This window comes from Acanthochromis polyacanthus, chromosome 2 (assembly GCF_021347895.1).
Source record: "Acanthochromis polyacanthus isolate Apoly-LR-REF ecotype Palm Island chromosome 2, KAUST_Apoly_ChrSc, whole genome shotgun sequence".
In the NCBI taxonomy this organism is placed as follows: Eukaryota; Metazoa; Chordata; class Actinopteri; family Pomacentridae; genus Acanthochromis; species Acanthochromis polyacanthus.
Window position 1 is genome coordinate 16393683 of NC_067114.1, and position 19315 is coordinate 16412997.

The following is a 19315-nucleotide window of genomic DNA, read 5'->3' on the forward strand; positions in this document are numbered from 1 at the left end:
CACGTACAGATCTGACATTTTCAAAAGATTTCAAGGTTTGGAAGTGAACGTTTTGTTGTTGGACTGATGATCGCCAGTTCTTCGCTGTATAATGACAACAGATGAGGGTGTTGTGACTTGTTGAGTGCGTCTTTAAATCCAGGTTGACGGATGAAACCCTCCGGTGACTCAGTGGGCTGGGTGTCCGATCGCTCTTCCCATCTCCTTCAGTTGTTTCCCTCCTTTGTGTCTCCTTGTTTCTCACCCTCACCAAACTCTTCACTGCTTCCGTCAACAACTGTGAATCAGCTCTCTGGCTTTCTTTGACGCCTTCTTTCTCACCTTTTATTGCACTCTTTTCATGTCCGCTGCGGTCCAGGACAGGAACACAGAAGGTCCTGTCTCTGACCTCGCTCACTCAACATGAAAAGACCGTGTGTGTGTGTGTCTTAAAAAGGCATTAATACAGAGCTGCAACAATAGATGTAAAGGACACCATGGCACCATGAACATGAGCTCTGGTTATTGTTGAACCATCGCTGACAGACTGGGAGGGAGATGAGTTGGTTGTCCTGGGCAACGCTGTTTGGTAAACTGGCCTTTTTCCTTTCATCAGTCAATGACGGCTGCCTACTTTCAGTAATCCACCTCCACAGCCTCCTCCTGTATTAGCATTTAGTCATGATGTCTGTATTAATATATTCATTTTCGTTAATGGTGCCTGTCTCTGGCTCTGTTGGAGTTTTGCGAGCTCAGAGGTGATCAGCATCAGACCACACCGCCGACATGAAATGATTAAATGTTATTTAGGTGCTTTTTTAAAAAACACGTTCTTTCCTCCTTCAGTTAAAAAAGTTTAAAAATGTAATGTCCGTGTACAATTGAAGCCAAACCAGCAGTGATATAAAGCAACGTTGGCCAATGCAAAGCCTGGAAAAAAAACTGAAGATTCTCTGTTCCTTAGTGTAGTGGAAGTGTACATTTAGGTATAAACATGTAAAAAAGTCCTTACAACTGTCACTGTTTCGCCACGTCTACCATTGCACAAATTTGCTTCATGAAAACAAAGCAGATAACGCTGAACTAAAAGAATGATCACGATAAAGTCTCCCACATCAGTTGATAATTATCAGTCATTTTCGAAACCTATATTCAATAAAGACTAGCAAAGAAAAACCACAATTTGAATGTAACCACTTGGACTTTTTATCAACTCAATGAGGTGATAAATTTAACACAATAATGAAAGAAGATGCACATTTATATACCTTTGCTCACACAAATAAAAATAGATATGGATAAAAGAAATTACCTCATTTTGATGCACATCAAATACAGAAAAGTAAGCAAAACCTGCTCTGAGGTTAAGGGTTGAAGTGGCTGCTAGGATGAGGGGTCACAGGATGGAAACTATGAATCAACATCTGTGTTCACCACTAGTCTGTCAACCTTCAGTGCTGGGAGTCATTGAGTCAGAGGTGATGGGAAACACAAGGTCACAGGTGTTTTTCACCTGCGAAGCCGACTCTATCGGCCACAACATCCACCAAGAGAGGTCTGTAGATACAGACAAGAGGAGCAGCAGTCTAACATGCCTTGGGAGACCTGCACAGAATCCAGGGGAGAGCCGCAGAGGGTAAAGAAGCTCCATTATCAAGATATGACAGGCTGTTATGAGCCACACATTAGGTTTGTTTATGCATTCAAAGTTTGAGTTTTCAGGTGCTTTCATAAAAGTTTGCATCTGATGCATTTAAGCAAAAGCATCAAACATTCCACTGACCAGCTTTCCTATTGGTATGAATTAAGTTTCTAGCATTGGTACATCTCCCTATCGTTTAGGCCAGTGCTGCTCTGGCATTAAAAACAAGAGTGTTTCCCCTGTCTACACATCAGTACTGCAAATAGACTATAACCTAAAGCTATATCTGTATATAAACACGTCATATCGAAGTATGTAGAAAAAGGTTTAAAACATACTTGTGGATCGCCCCAAACATATCAAACCTACTATAACAGATGTCAAAGAAAACCTGTGACTCCCTCCAGGAGGCAAGGAGGAAATATTTGTCATTTTTTCATGAGAAAGCATTTAAACAATAAATCACTTTTTGGAATAGCTGCAACAAATTGTTTCCGCTTTAGTGGGGAAAAATACTTTTGTTGTGCTGAACAGTAGCCAGTAGTCTTCCTACTTTCCTCTCCAGCGTCGCTGAGCTGCAGCTGTGGAAAATCACTGCAGCAGGCTACTCAAATGCTTTAAACTCCCCCAGGGGAAGATGTTCCACTTGGTGGACATTTTCTCAGCACCGTAGGTGTGCTAGTACTTTGTATTCTTATGAATGACATTGCTTCGGACAGTGCAGAACTGTGCTTCTTTTCTGTAAACACTGTGTTGTGGGAGCATCAGGTGTACAGTAGATGGTGTTGGTCTTTTAATCGTCCCTAAATGATGCGGCTGTGATTTGGTAGAAGTCTGTCTGTGGCTTCAGGAGGGCAGATTAAGAGGTTTCAGTCGATTCAGATGTCACCCACTTCATCCAGCGTTAAACAAAAACCCAGGAACTGATGGTAATTTGTTTGATTTCGTGTGTGTGTGTGTGTGTGTGTGTGTGTGTGTGTGTGTGTGTGTGTGTGTGTGTGTGTGTGTGTGTGTGTGTGTGTGTGTGTGTGTGTGTGTGTGTGTGTGTGTGTGTGTGTGTGTGTGTGTGTGTGTGTGTGTGTGTGTGTGTGTGTGTGTGGTTTGACTTTAGTTTGGAGATTGTGGGAATGTGTGTGTGCATCTTTCTTTGCATGTGTTTGTGTGTGTAGGATGCAGATGGAGTTTTGGGAAGGAGGCCAGAGCACACAATTGCTCCATTGAGCCGTCTTACATCCCCCGAGTCTTTCTCACTTACACACACACACTGGCAGACACACACCCTGGTGAGACTTGTCACAGTTTGCTCAGTTCAGTCTGAATTCAGAACCGAGTGAAGTCGAAGGGGCTTCGGGGTTGTCTGATATTACAAACAGCTCCCCTCTCCTCTCATTTGTTTATTGTTCTGTCTTCCCTTTTACTTTCTCACTGCCTATCTGCCTCTCTCGCAGATCGTTCTTTTTATTTCGAAGGGGCGAAAGTTACGGCATTATTTTAAAGCTACAAACAAGCATCGGGCTCCTCCATGTGTTTGAAGCAGAGGATTCCTACAGCCATGAATCAGCAGCAGTGTGTGAGTGTGTGTGACACACTTGTGATGGGTCTGTGATGTTTTGGATAACTTTCCCTCTCAGTCATGCCTTATTAAACGTCAGGGAGATAGACAGAGGGGGAGCAGAGGCATTTTTTATCCAGTGGTGGTTCAATGAACAACTTGAAGCTTCTCTGTGTTGCAGCACTGAGTGGAAGTTTGGGTAGATTAATTTACCTGCTGAGCGATTAATTCATCCATATATAAATCACAGGTTGATTTACTCTATCTCTGTCTTCATCAGTGTCCTTCATGATTTTTTCTCAGTATTACTCTATATATTTCACTGTATCTGTATGGATGCTCCACTAAGCTGCTGCATGACTCATGCCATTCATTGTTATGGAGGATTATAGTTTAGTAAACAGTGTCATACAGAAGAAAACAATATATCTACAAGCTATAATGCGATAATTTGATATTTTGTCCAGCTTGTCACTGTTTCTCCATTCTAATTTACGATGTCGGTCTACTCCTCTATTAGTAAGACATCAGTAGAAGGACCTGCCTCCTCCATCATCCACCTTCCTCCCTCAATCACTCACCCTGTCGAACATTATTTAGACATCGCAAAGGCTGATGACCTCCTAATGCCGCAACAGTAATCTGTCTTTAATGACAGTAAAAGCCTCTGAGGCTGCCCCCTAATAGCTCATCAAATGTTAGTCGATGAAAAGTTTTGATTGGTCAGTTGGTTGATGAGAATAAAAAAGGGAAACTGCACAGATTCGGTCATGGATGGATGTTATCTAATTTATCTGATTATCAGAGGGAAAATTGCACATGTTGGCGAGGAAATCTAAGGTGTTTTAAGAGAGGAAAGGATGAAGCAGAGAAGGTGACATTCAGACTGCAGGAAATCATTCTCTTCTCCTTCGCCAAACTCAAACACTGGCTTGTTTATGTAAGTTACCTTTTGTAAAAAGTTAAAAAGCCTGAATAAAAATGTCCTTTCACTGTCTTTTCCGTAGTCACTGCAGTTTGCTCAAGGCTCATTTTTGAGGTTTTGTGTTTTCCTCTTAAATGTGCTTTTAACATTTTTTCCCCAACTTCCAAATATACACTGATCATCACTCTGGGGGTCTCCTTTGACGTCTGGTAAAGCTACATTGTTAGTGCATGCTTTGTGTCTTGTGGGTTCTCCATTGGTAAAGCTTGTTCTGGTGCAGCCTATGGATGCTCAGTCACATTGGGATTTGGGGAGTTTAGAAGCCAGGTCAATGCCTTGGGCTCTTTGTTGTGTTGCTTGAGGTGTTCCTGAGCAGCATTTGCAGTGTTTTGCCGTGGGAGGCTGTGCTTGTTCTGCAGCAATGTTTAGGTTACATCCACATGAATGCCAGGAACCAAGGTTTCCCAGCAGAAGACCGGATTGTTACGAGATGTTCAGTGGTTTTATTGTTGCAACTGGCTGAAGTGTATCTAAAAGCTTTGGTCTCGGTTAGCCCTATGAAGCTCACTCAGGTTAGTCTGGTTTAGTAAATGTGCGTAAACCATCTCTTTACTCACCCTTCCCTGCCTCTGCTGTCAGTATCAATTTTCCTGTCACTCTTCGTCTTGCATGTCTTCCAAACACTTAGGTGGGAGCCATGTGCAAATTCTTCTATGTTCCCTTCAGCATTTACACTTTACAGGAGCAGTTTGGTAAATTAAAGCATTTACAGTTCAAGCAGACTCTCCAGCTGAGTTTCTTTGGCATGGTTAAGACAAGACGTTTTCACTTTATTTTATAGGCTTGAACCCAAATCGTCCCGCTTTAACTCGGACAGGACTTTAAAATGTGACCTTTTTTTCTCTCCGGCTTTTTGTTTCTAGGTGCAGAATATCTTGAGGAAATAAACTAGAATCCAAAATGTCAAGTTATTTACTGAGGAAGAAAGCAGGAGCGTTAAAGGAGATGAGGTGAGGGCAACGATGTGGAGGGAAGCGATGAGAGAGGGAACCAGAGACAGGAGGGAGAAGCCACCGCATGACAAAGAACTGCAGGGAGGCGAGTCAAGGAGGAGGGAAATGAGATGCATTAAGATGAAATGAAGTCATGAGAGAGTGCAAGGAGAGGAGCGTTTGCAGGTGAAAAGTTCAGTCATGTGCAATTTGACAGTTTTATTCCAAAGTTTGCTGCCACAGAGGCACAAAAAACAGTCAGTTTCAGCAGGTTGAATGTGCAAACGGCATTGCTTGAAAGCTCTGCTGGGTGGCAAAACAAAACGACCGCAAATGCCTCGACGCTCCATCTGCGTCTTCCCTCCTCAGCCAACCTCACTCTCCCCCCTGTGTAATGACATCCCAGTTACTGCTGTTTTTTAAGGCTTGTTTTCAGCAACAAGCTTCTTTCACTCCTTTCATCTTTCATGTTGAACTGCTGCCAGAGGATACTGTGTGTGTCTTTGTGTGTGTGTGTGGCCCGAAGACACGGAGTTGTGATTAAAGAGGAGAGAAAAAAAATGTGACTTGTTCTAGATTCTTTCTTCTCCTAGATAAACAACTTGCAGCATGAGCCGGAGAGGATAATGTCACAACAAGGGGGCCTGAATCAGGGATTTGAACACGGTCGCAGTGTGAACACATGAAGTCTCTCCTCGTGTTATGTGGACGAAGACGTCGCATTGCTTTGCTCAGTACATGCCATATCCCTGCTTTTGTTTCGTTGGTGATATAATGAGGGATTAAAGGACTGTACTGGAGATATGCTACAATCTAATTTTTGTTTTCTGATTTGTTTGATCTCCTCCAGCAAGCACAGCTGTTTTTTTGCGGTTGTCCATGTGATACTTACTCATTCACATGTACGCACACTTCTTCTATAAACTCTTAAGTTTGCTTTCCTGCTGCTCTAATGTTGTGTATAACAAGAAGCAGTTTGGAAAGATGGGACTTTTGTGGACTTTAAATCCTTAAATAACCCAGCTTCAGCTTTAAAGTTGCTTCTATTCCTCTTGGGTAACCTGGATGTGCTTCTGAATGAGTTTCTGTGGATGCCAGCATGGCTGCAGACTCCCTGTTTTTCCACCAATAACCCAAACGTGCAATCACCACTTTGAGAGGTTCTGTGTACTAAATTCTCCCTGTAAAGTCAGTGTTGTAAACATTTATGGGAGGGAATTGGGTGCACATGACTTGATGGCGAGAAATAAGCGGGTTCGTTTCCAGGTCAAGTCTGCAGTAGTTAACGGCGCCGTCACACCACACTACGATAAAATGGAAAAGAAATCTTTTCCTCCTCATTACGCTCCATCATAGACTGCGGTTGTGGCTGGATATAAATAAAATATTCTGTCTTATTAATGTTTTCTGCTCTGCCATAACTGCAGCTGACTTGCAGATTCTTTTTTTTTTTGCTACAGATGTGGTTTGGTTGTAGTTTAAATTCACATTTGCATTATTTATCACAGTCAAGGCGGGTTAGCAGCAGGTTTTAGCAGATTTGGCTGATTGAGAGGAGGAGGTATGATGCAGAGGGTGATGTGAGGTACTTGTTAAAGAGATTAGCTTTCAAAGTGCAGTGATGGGAGACGGTCGGTGACTGTGAGGGGACAGTCACTCTTGAGACGTTCTTGATGTTTATCGGACTCGACAAGCAGGTTAAACTTGACTTCCATTCGTTTATAGTGATGGTAAAGAACAAAGACATATCTCGCATGCATCTGGGGAAAAAACGGTTAGACTCCCTGTCGGATAGCCGGAGCTGTATGATATTTGTCTGATATTGCTTTGAGCCCCTGTGTGGATGTTTCTGTTTCCACTTCTCGGGGAGATTAAAGGTCAGGCTCAGCCACTGAGCTTCGTTCCTGGAGCAGATCTGGATTCAGTGTCTTGCTTAAGGACACCTCAGCAGGACAGATGCTGGCTGTCACAAGGACTTGAACCTCAGTTGTCCAGTTGAAGGACGTTTTCTCTAATCGGGAACAGCACTCGCTGCTGTACGCCAGCCCGTGGGTAAAAGCCTGCAACAGATGGCATATAACAATATCCCTCCCTGGGTTTGAATGGTATTAAGACATTGAACACATTAAATATGTCTCTAAAACTGCCATAGTTATCCAGTATGATATTTGTTAGTCATCTCTCAAGCGAAAGCATTTGCTGATCATCTACACTATCTTTTCTGCTGGAATCCAGAATATTTTATGGCTTGCTGGCGTTTTCCTCTGTAACATTTTACCGACCGTGCAGTTATTCGATTAAATGAGAAAACAGCCAGCGGGTTAATCAATACTGCTGGAACCATAAAACCAGTGATGAAAAACAACAAAAAGTAATTTCAGATTGGATTTCAGTAATAACATCTTTGAGCATCACATTGTTCCATCACCGTGCACTGTTTTCCATCAGTACGTTTCATTGCTTCCCCTCCCTGCTGCTCTTCACAGCTGATGTCCTGCACTGCGCTGCTGTGTTGTTGTTGTTTTTGTTTTTTTATTTTGGAGCGATTTTGCGATGAATTCAGCTTGCAGAGCAAATCATATCGTTGGCACAACTTGTTGTATCAGAGACGGTGAGATGAAATGCAGTTTTGGCCTGAGTTTGAATGTGTTGCAGGAGAGTTTCTGTCAATGACCGGTGTAAAGATGCTCCCTTTATGCGCCGTTCACATGGATTTAGGAATAATATGTGCTTTTTTTTGTGTGTGTGTGCACGTCACCCTAGGCATAAATGTTGTGTGTGTGTTGGTGGTGAGCTCTTGGCTCCTCTCCGAGTTAATCTATCAGTGGATGTGATCAGATTACCGTGGATTATACCGACTATTAGAGACCATACCACAAGTACGCACTCCCACTCGTAGACACTCACTCAAGTGCACAAAGTGTTTGTGTATGTGGACTAACACACCGGGGCATGTGAACTCACAAAGCCCCACATACTCAAATATGAAGTGACACTTGTGAACACACGCGTGCATGCTTGGTCTGATCTGTCGGGGGCTTAACGTCCATCCCATTATCAGAAAAGCAGGTGGGAGACCTCTGTTGTGCCCTGAGGTCCTTCAGCTGGCAAAGAGAAAATGTTTATCGAAGGTTTATTATGAGCTGCTTGTTTACAGTATACAGCAGAAGTGAGTAAACCCCTGTGTATTATGTAACTGAATCTCCAAACCTTCCTGTAGTTGCATCGGCTCTAAATTTATAAGTGGGACATTCGCTCTTATAAGGAATTAAAACTACTAGTTTAGATTTAATATACTGAAAATACATGGCCACACAGTAGGAACTAAATGTGACAAAAGTAAGATAAGATAAGATAGACTTTATTGATCTCACAAAGGAGAAATTTACTTTTACAGGGCTCTTAGGAAGAAAAAACAGAGGAGTGCAAAAAGTCACGAAAGTGCAAGTACTCGATCCTCCTCGGTGTGGTACGTACCAACGCTGCAGAAATTTCTGGAGAGACGTTCTGGCATTTTTCAAAACATTTTTTTTTTTTTTTAGTTGCTCTTTGCTGCCAGTGTTGTGTTGCTCTAACTTTCTCTTTAAAATGTCCCAAAGGTGTTCTGTTGGATGCAAGTCAGGAGACAGACTTGGCCAGGTCATAATTTTCCCTTTTTTGTTCTTTAGAAACTTTAATGTGATTTTGGCAATGTGCTTCGGATTGTTGATGCTGGAATATTTTGGCTCTGCCAAGCTTCTGCAGACTGGGAATCTTCTTGTCAGCCAGTATTTTGGATATATCCACAGGCAGTCATTGTGCCGTCCATAAATGTCATCTCATCTCCCCAGTAGTTTCTGCACTCAGGTAGATGCATATTATCACACGCCCGCCTCTGTGCTTCACTGTCAGGGCTAGGACTGAAACGATTCTTTGAGTTGTTCGTGTAATTTGATTACTAAAATTCCTCGAGGCAAAATTCTCTGCATTAAGGCTTCGTTTCATCAACTACACACGTGGACAAAATTGTTGGTACCCCTCAGTTAAAGAAGGAAAAACCCACAATTCTCACTGAAATCACTTGAAACTCACAAAAGTAACAATAAATAAAAATTTATTGAAAATTAAATAATCAAAATCAGCCATCACTTTTGAATTGTTGATTAACATAATTATTTAAAAAAACAAACTAATGAAATAGGGCTGGACAAAAATGATGGTACCCATAACTTAATATTTTGTTGCACAACCTTTTGAGGCAATCACTGCAATTAAACGATTTCTGTATTTGTCAATGAGCGTTCTGCAGCTGTCAACAGGTATTTTGGCCCACTCCTCATGAGCAAACAGCTCCAGTTGTCTCAGGTTTGATGGGTGTCTTCTCCAAATGGCATGTTTCAGCTCCTTCCACATATGTTCAATGGGATTCAGATCTGGGCTCATAGAAGGCCACTTTAGAATAGTCCAACGCTTTTCTCTCAGCCATTCTTGGGTGTTTTTGGCTGTGTGTTTTGGATCGTTGTCCTGTTGGAAGACCCATGACCTGCGACTGAGACCAAGCTTTCTGACACGAGGCAGCACATTTCTCTCCAGAATGCCTTGATAGTCTTCAGATTTCATCGTACCTTGCACACTTTCAAGACACCCTGTGCCAGATGCAGCAAAGCAGCCCCAAAACATTACTGAGCCTCCTCCATGTTTCACCGTAGGGACAGTGTTCTTTTCTTCGTATGCTTGGTTTTTGAGTCTATGAACATAGAGTTGATGTGCCTTACCAAAAGCTCCAGTTTGGTCTCATCTGTCCAAAGGACATTCTCTCAGAAGCTTTGTGGCTTGTCAACATGCATTTTTGCAAATTCCAGTCTGGCTTTTTTATGAGTTTTTTTCAGCAGTGGTGTCCTCCTTGGTCGTCTCCCATGAAGTCCACTTTGGCTCAAACAACGACGAATGGTGCGATCTGACACTGATGTACCTTGGCCTTGGAGTTCACCTTTAATTTCTTTGGAGGTTGCTCTGGGCTCTTTGGATACAATTCCAACGATCCGTCTCTTCAATTTGTTATCAATTTTCCTCTTGCGGCCACGTCCAGGGAGGTTGGCTACTGTCCCGTGGGTCTTGAACTTCTGAATAATATGAGCCACTGTTGTCACAGGAACTTCAAGCTGTTTAGAGATGGTCTTATAGCCTTTACCTTTAAGATGTTTGTCTATAATTTTTTTCGGATGTCCTGGGACAATTCTCTCCTTCGCTTTCTGTTGTCCATGTTCAGTGTGGTACACACCTTTTCACCAAACAGCAGGGTGACTACTTGTCTCCCTTTAAATAGGCAGACTGACTGATTATGAGTTTGGAAACACCTGTGATGTCAATTAAATGACACACCTGAGTTAATCATGTCACTCTGGTCAAATAGTTTTCAATCTTTTATAGAGGTACCATCATTTTTGTCCAGGCCTGTTTCATTAGTTTGTTTTTTTAAATAATTATGTTAATCAACAATTCAGAAGTAATGGCTGTTTTTGATTATTTAATTTTCAATAAATTTTTATTTATTGTTACTTTTGTGAGTTTCAAGTGATTTCAGTGAGAATTGTGGGTTTTTCCTTCTTTAACTGAGGGGTACCAACAATTTTGTCCACGTGTGTACATACTAGACCCTAGGTTGCTTACTGGCAAACCGTGATCCAAGTCCCGACCCAGACTTCAGACCAGGACCTATAATCAATAAACTATAAGAGGAGTTTACATTTCCCGGACACTTCTATTTTAACTGCTTTTTTAGTGTTTACAGCATTTATCAGATCAGAGGCTGAACTATGAAAGCAGCTTGACATATCCAGGCTTCTTTGTGTGAGTCGGCTCGACAAAAACTGAATCCTCAGTCAGAGTTAACGGGTATGAAGGTGGTTTTCAACTTTCTTTATTAACTCAGACTTTCTGCTTCAAACTCGCCACACAAACAGAAGCTTTTAACGCTTCATTTGACTCGTTTTCCGCACAAAATGAACCGATGGCAAACGGGTTGTTTGAATGGAGAACAGTGAGGAACATAAACATTTATGATGGTGAAAAGCTGCTACTGGACATTATGTAGGACAGGAATGCTGGTAGAAAACTGGTAAACAAGCGTAATCTAATTATTTTACCAATCAGTGCAGCTGATTATTGATAACAGACAACTGCACAATAAAACTATCAAACTTCATGTATTGTCACTTCACCTTTTGATGCTGTAACGCGCATGTCAAGCGCAGAATCCGATTACTCGATTAATCGCCAGAATAATCGATAGAATACTAAAATGATCGATAGCTGCAGCTCTAGTCAGGACTATACATTCAATGTGGTACTCCAGGCCAGGTTCACAGCAAACATGCTGCACCCCACCTGAGCCGAACATATTTATCTTGGTTTATCTGACCACATGTGTTCCCACTATTCACCAGGATTCATTTCATGTTCTTTGGTAAAGACCATAGAGGTTCTTTTTCGCTGAGCTGACACAAAACCTTTGATTTCCACGAATAACCCTCGCGTCAAGTATGAAAAATTGGTCCGTTTTCGGAGCTGAATTATTCTTGTAGCACACTGTCTGGTGTCTTTTCAGGAGTACAACCACTGTGACTAATTAAAATCTCACTCCATACTCCCTGAATGCCGCTGCAGCTGTCCACTGATTTTTAGTTGGTCACTGATTTTCCGTCTTCAAAGTCTCACAATCAGATTTTTTTGTTTCTCTAGCTGTTCCTTTTCATGGAGAGACATGATGCAGACATGCAGATAGGCCATAGATCCAAAACTGAGAAACTTCTAGTGCGATTTTCGTGCAGTTGGGCTTTTTGAAAATCACAGATGCACCCAGCAATGACTTCCAGGTTGTGTGTCAGTGATCACAGGCGTATTCAGTTGTGTTGCAATGGATTTCTACTTTAGGGCCTATGTTTTTGATGTGGCCTTTATAACACACTATTTTTCATTTTATAAATAATGCAGTTATGAAAAGCTGATGCAGTTTTGAATTGATTCACACTGAAGTTATATCGCACAGAGCTGTTCTCTATTCTGCTGCATACTGAGAGGAAAGTCAATCTGTAATCTGAATTTCTTGTCTAAGTGTACATAAATGGCCGGTGTGTTCTAAATACGTTCCACTGAACTGACTGACAGCATGTGGTTTTTCTGTTTTTATTTCTACGCAGCACTTTCAGATCCCTCCACACATAATGGAAGATAGAAGGGGCTGTTTTTGATAATGAAATCTGCTCTGACAGTCTCAGTGTGTGCTCATTGTTTGTTGACTTCAGCTGCTTTGACGTACACCGTGTACTTGTCACATTGTGAAAACGTTGCACATCTCCTGCCAGGTACCATTTGCTCCTGTCGCCCCGTGTTAAAGCGTGACACTAAAAGCCCCCAAATTGTCCCTCTTTTCTTAACCAGTATGAATTCTTTATTGCTCTGCGTGCAGTAAGATGCTTATTGCTGCCCTACATAAACCGACAACAAGGCACAGAGATAAACACACACCGCAGGGACGCGGACACCCACGAGAGTTGTGAGGTGGCTCCAACCAGAAAAACAAACCGACCACCACAGGAGAAAAATCCTAAAGAGGTAGACTAAACAGAAGAGGAAGAGAACCGAACAAAAAGGAGCTAAGCCTCACGGACACTTAAAACTGCCTCTTACATCTATATTTATAAAGAAATGAATTTAACATCATGTCCTCTCCGTAGAGCATTTATGAGATGTACTTCATCTGTTCTCTCGCTGACCACAGAGCTGGACACAGACCGGCTTTTCCCCACGACTCAGATGTGTTCCTTTTTATATGTGTGTGTTGTTCGAAATTCAGTGTGTCTTTTTGCCTGTATGTGTCATGACCATCTGTCAGATGGCAAACTAAGCAAAAAGCTGCCCAAGTGACACAACGGAAGACAGGAAGACAAAGTGAGAGACAGAAAAGATGTGAGAGACGGGAAGATGGAGGGAGAGATAAAAAGAAGGAGAGAGATGCAGGCAGGAGGGACCAGACGAAAAATGGAAATATATTTTGTGCTTGGCATGAATTAGATGACCAGATCGAAGCCTCTCTTGCACCTGTGCACTAAATGTGAAGCTACAGCCAGGACACCGAACTGAATGAGATGCTTCTGTCAGTAGACAACAAAAACCACCTACAAGCAGCTCAAAAGAAAGCTCGCAATTAACAACACGTTTCTCTCTCATATGCACCAAAAAATTCTGACTCTCAAACCCAACAGAAGTTTTAGTCGACATCCCAAATTTTGGGGTACTTGATTAATTACTACTTATTTTGGGATACAGAAATAAAAAAAGACACTTTTTTTTTTTTTGCCTAATATTTTGAATAATCTACTGTTATATTATAAGATGTTCCCTGTTTTGTTAAAGAACAGATAACTAGTAAAATCAAAGAAAAAGGGTATTCATTTCCATGTTAACTGTAAAGAACACACCAAAATTATAAATCAGGGGTGTCAAACTTTATCATGGTTCAGGGGCCACATTCTGCCCAATTTGATCTCAAGTGGGCCGGACCAGTAAAGTCCCAGAGCAATAACAGATTAATAACCACAAAAAAACACAAGCGAGACATAAAAGAAACACAAAACGACAAAAACATGAGACAAACGACAAAAAAAACAACAAAAACAAGACAAAATATGACAAAAATGAGACACAAAATGACAGAAGAACAACAAGCAATCTAGTATTATGATCAGAACAACTTATCATGGCCTAGAAATTATTTAAAAATTATAGTTTTATAAATTTCCAATCTGCAGTTAATGTGTTCTCTGTAGTTTTTACACTTTGAAGGCCGGATTGGACCCTCTGGAGGGCCGATTTTTTTGATTTAAATCAGGTGAAAATATTATTATTTCACAGATATCTGCCATTATCGTCACAGTTTTTAATGCTTTTGAACATTACAGTATTGTACCATTTTTAAACCTTTTTTTCAGGCACCACATTTTCACAGATTTCTTATTTATTCATTTTTTACAGTGTATGTGAAATGATGCAAACAGTATCTAAAACCTTTTCTATATGACACTCTGTAAACGTCATTCTGCTCTAATTAAGGCTTAGAAGAACAGTGTTGCAGTCACAAAGTGGAATAAGGTGCTACTTTCAACTAGAAAAACTGCATTTTTAAGGGATTCAAAGCTACTCAACACTAATTTAATAATATATAAGTACCTGGTAGTACGTGGCACACTGAGTTGCGTGTTGTTCATGTGTTTATATCATATGTATGTGTTGATTTATTCAGTCAGGTTTGAACTAAAGGGAGGCAGATACGAGCTGGGGTGATTTTCAGGTTCTCAAAGCCGTTCGTATGATGTGAGTTTTAAAAATAGCTTTTCAGCATTTGCTCCCCACTTACCCTTTTACATCGTGTTTCAATCAGCATTTAGTCATATTTATAGCGACCATTTGTTGATAAATCGTGCGTTCTGCTCCTTAAAGCACCGCGTTGTTCTCATCATCTCCTAATGTTTTGTGTCTTGGTGCGATCCGTGATGGACTTTAATCGCTCATAAATCACAGAGGAGTTCAGACGGAAAGCATGCAGCACTAATGCACCTGGAGTGTTGTCCTTTTTCTCTCATTACTTTTCTCCGGTTCACTCTTTTCCCCCCTCGTTTTTCCATTATTTTCTCCGCTATCTTGCCTGATAGAAAATCAAATGATGAATTTCTGCGCTTGAAAACGGGTACAATGCTGCATCCATGAAACAAACATCTTCCATTTACGAGCACAGCCGGGAAAACGACTTGCTGATCGTTTCTCGACTCTCGCTCTTCATGGGAATCTTGAGGGTAAACATTCACACAAAGACATGGGGCAGATTTGAAGAGAAAGTGGTGCATCGCTTCGTCTCCATGGTCTCTCAAGACTCTCAGCGATGAACTGGCAGATATTCTTCAGGCTGTCAGCGGTATCCTTATACTTTTTGCTTGTCAAGAAATGTTCAGCCAGATATGTAGCACTTAAAGTGTGGTCCATTATGTGAAACAGCTGCAGAAACTGTCAGTTCTGTCAAAAGCCTTTCAGTAGACTTAATTACACAGAATGGAAATGGTGGAAGTAAATTCACCTTATTCCTTTAGCTGTACTATAAGCTCAGACTTTAATACTTTAATCAAACCAGGCGCTGCTCACATGCAGCTTTTTTATGTCGGCATTTTGACCTGTCAGACACACCTTAGGTTAATATTAATGTCGGCGCCGCAGACGTAAAGTAAATAATGAATTCAGCCACGACTGATTTCTGTTCAGCTGTTCTTGTTTCAGGGTCTTTGTACTGTGAATGCTGTCTACGCTGTTATGACCTCCTGGGATCCTGAATGGAGCAGGATTAATGTTGTCAGTAGCACCTGTGCTTTTCCTGCTGCGACAAGTCAAACTGTGAAGAAAGTCTTTAGTGCACGCTCAAACTATTTCCTATTTAGCCTTGCTGCTGTGACTTAAAATGCCAAAAAACTCCGGGGAGTGTAGGCCACTTTTCACTGGAAAAAATGCCCCTCTCAAAACGAGAAAAAAAAAACTCATTTCGAGGAACTTTTTCCTTGAAAAAATGAAAAACATCTGCCAATAGAACAAGTGAAAAATGGCTTGGTAAGATGTGATATTTAGAATATTGAGATCTTAAAATTAGCTGGGAAAACTTATTTTAAGCTGTATTTTACCAAGATTGTCAAGCTTAGGTGTCTTCACCCTCCTGTTGTCCCCATTTATGGCACCAAAAAATGTTTCCTTGTCTGAAAAAAATCCAAAAATTCAGCAAAAAAATTCCCCAAATTTTTAAAAAATTTGCAAAACCTTCAGGAAGAAAATTCTTTAAAAATTTCCCTTAAAAGTTTTGTTTTTTTAAAAAAAAGAAAGTTTGGAAAGAAATAAAAATTTGAGAAATATATAAAAATTGTAAATATTTTCAAAACATGAGTACAAATCTTCCAAAAAAAATCCTAAAAATATCTACAGTGATTCCATATTTGTCAATAAAACTTCCAATATTTTCTTTTAAGAACAGCCATATATTCTTAAAGAAGCATTTTTTTAAACATTTCTTTTTTTCCCATCAAAAAATGTTCAAAAATTTCCCCCCAAAATTTTGAAAATGTGGAAGTTTTCACTGTGAAAATATTATTTTTTCCCCACATTTTCAATCTGTAACACGGGTCAATTCGACCCGCAGGATGACAGGAGGGTTAAAACAAGATAATTTCAAGATTGTTTGACTTAGCAAGATATTTAAGATGCATTGTCTTAAAACGAGTCCTTCTATCTTGCTGAAATGTCTCTTGTTTATGTGGATTTATCTTAAATCAAGTGAGATGAGACATTTTGACTAAAAATAAGACAAATAGGATTGGTAAGATTTTGAATTTTTGCACTGTTGTTTCACAAAATTAATAGCTATAACGAGTATTTAACAAAACGACTGGCACAAATTCAAAGCCGGATGATTAAAGTATGGATTTTTTTGCTCGTCCATACCCCGCCGTGTGACGACGCTTCGTTCAGATCTCCTGCCCATCAAGTGTCTTTGTGCATTATCCAGGTCTGATTTTCACATTTGTTGTTTCACATAAGCACAGATGCTTTTATCTTCTCTCATGAGATGTAAAGGCTCCACAGCAGCGTTTCAGCGTGCCTCTGTAGTGGCACTGAGCTGTGGACTGTGAGGCAGCCAGGCGGATAAAGAGGCAGATGACGTGTTTTTGTGTTGATCAGGCAGAGGAAGGGAACACCTTAGCTGACATCACTGTTGGCCTGCTATTTTACCTGAGCTGTCGTCACGTGGAGATTCAGGCATGCAGAGTATGGCACAAGTTCCTCATGACAGTCGCTTCCTAATCACTCATAAAATGGAAGACGTCCTGTAATTAACTCAAAATGCGAAGACTTTCTGGTGTGAAGAGTCGACAGCAAAATGTCAGCGAGAGAAAGGGAGACTTTTCCTGACGAAGCAAAAGTCCAAAGCCAATTTGCAGCTTTATTTTACCTGAAATGTTCCCTGTTTTATCTTTCTTTAAAACCTGTCAAACTGTATTCTTGCTGGAAGAATCCTGCCAGCTTTAGTTTTCATCCTACACTGAGCATCCTAACATCTCACTGTGTACGCGCTCATCTGTCCTGGGCACTTATAGAAATTGATTTTATGTAGGATTTCTATTTTTTACAGCAGTTGTGGGTAGTGGACAGACTAATCTTATTCCAGTCACTGAGAAATGAGTGTAGTTTAAGAACAGATTGAGACTCTGTCCACAGCAGATGAATTGACAATCTGGCACAGAGTGAAATGATGAGCAACAGTCACACAAAACAACAGCAGCTATTTGGCTACTAGAAATGCATGAAAAGCATTTAACAAAATGACCTAAGAAACAGTGTGAAAATCCTTTTTTTTTTTCATCCATTTCGCAGGTTATTTGTGATATCACACAGTCGATGCTTATCCTAAAGCAACAAAGAAAGCGGATCAATAAAGCATTTTGGGGAGGCTGAAGGTGAAACCAGACTACAGAGCAAATAAGAGTGATGCACAATAGTTTTCGAGAGTCAAGGGCAGCGGAGTGGACAGGGAATGAACGGTGCTAATTGCTGTGCCTCCCAGCGTATCGATCCAATGGGTTTTAATGGTAATGTATGGCATATAGAGACAAGGATAAATGGCTCGGTCATGTGTCCACTTGTGTAAATGGTCAGGGCATGAAAATGACTGCGATGCACAGAAGATGACCTCAGTAGGGACGGGATAAATGGATCAATGAGATAATGAATGGGCAGGAGAAAATGCAAGTAACAAATGCATGAGTCAATAAAATAATGGATAATGACTGAACCTGGACCTCTGAATCACACCCACACTGATTCAAACGGAGCATGGAGTGAAACAAAATTAGTTTTTAGTCTGAATGTTAGGCTGTGGATGACTACAGGAGTGGATAAGTGGAGGGATTATAGTATAGCATGTGACATGTGAATTACCGATTTATTTATAAATGCTCAGGGTATTTTCTGGGTCAGAGTGGGCGTTTGGGGGGAGGGGGGTGACTACACAAGAGAGAAACAATTACCAGTCTTCATGCAGACATAAAGCCGTGTTTTTTTCCCTCCATTTTGTACTTTTCTCTGACCATTTCATTAACATTTATTTACTATGCTTGAATACATGAAATCTTAATTCACAAAAGTGGTTTAAAAAACATTATTCTCCATTCTTATCATTTTGCCGGTGATGATTTTTCTTTAGCCCTGGCTTTAACCTTGTTGACAGCACCTAAAAACCCTCTATGCATTAACAACCTGGAGTGCCTTGCTAAAAGACAGTGTTGATTATTTAAAATTTTGGGGTACTTCGGTCATGCTCCCTGGACCTTCTTTTGTCTAAATGGACTCTTTATGACTGGGCTCAACTTCATGTATAAATACCTGTTTTTTTTAAAGCTCTGAATTTGATCCCATGAGTCAAACATTTTACAAAATGACATGCTGAAATATCCTCACAGATTTCTACTGCTAATTGCCATCATATCAGTAAAAAAAATGTCATTTAGATGAATGCTTTGTATCCTCTGCTTTGAAGAATGTCTGTCTGCTGCGCCTCCCTACAATCAGCTGATTTCTGTTTGCTGTGTTTCTGGTTCAGCTGTGTGTACCTGGGCTAATGTGATGTGTCTAACTGTCTCGTCTTGTTGGTTTCAGGATGATTGGGGCTCCAGCGACTCGTCCAGTCAGAGCAAAGCGCGCAACTCTGACGACAAGGCTCACAGCCTGGAGACTCTGCCGCCAGGTAGGAACCTTCACCACCAGTCAAACCCCACAAACTCTCTGAATCTAATCACTTGACCAGGTGACAACGAGGAGGAGTGATCCACTGATTCAGCACAGAGATGTAGTAAGTTTGTTGACTCATAGTGAAGAGAGTAAAAAACTTTTTTTTATTCTACACATTGTTGAGAACTGGTACCTACATTTGCCACATTGTGTCCTGACTGCCAGCAGACTTGGTGTGTTATTTGGATAGCAGGTATTGTTGACTCTTACCTAAAGCACACACATATTTTTTTTTCATACTCTAACATGAGGCACTTTATCAGCTGGCGCAGCTCCATCTGTAACTGTTTACATACACAGCAATGATACCAGAGGCTTATTAACCTGTAAAATCAATGGAGTTCCCCTTTTAATGCTGGGAATGGAAGCAG

The 19315-nt window shown here is 40.9% G+C and overlaps 1 protein-coding gene across 1 annotated transcript in view; it reads left to right on the forward strand.

The window, feature by feature from the left end:
* galnt2 (UDP-N-acetyl-alpha-D-galactosamine:polypeptide N-acetylgalactosaminyltransferase 2) overlaps positions 1-19315 on the forward strand; it is a 65844-nt gene that overhangs the window by 19707 nt on the left and 26822 nt on the right. The window contains exon 2 of the mRNA XM_022193561.2: positions 18813-18900. Within this exon, the coding sequence (XP_022049253.1) occupies positions 18813-18900 (88 nt within the window). The remainder of the gene's footprint in view (positions 1-18812; positions 18901-19315) is intronic.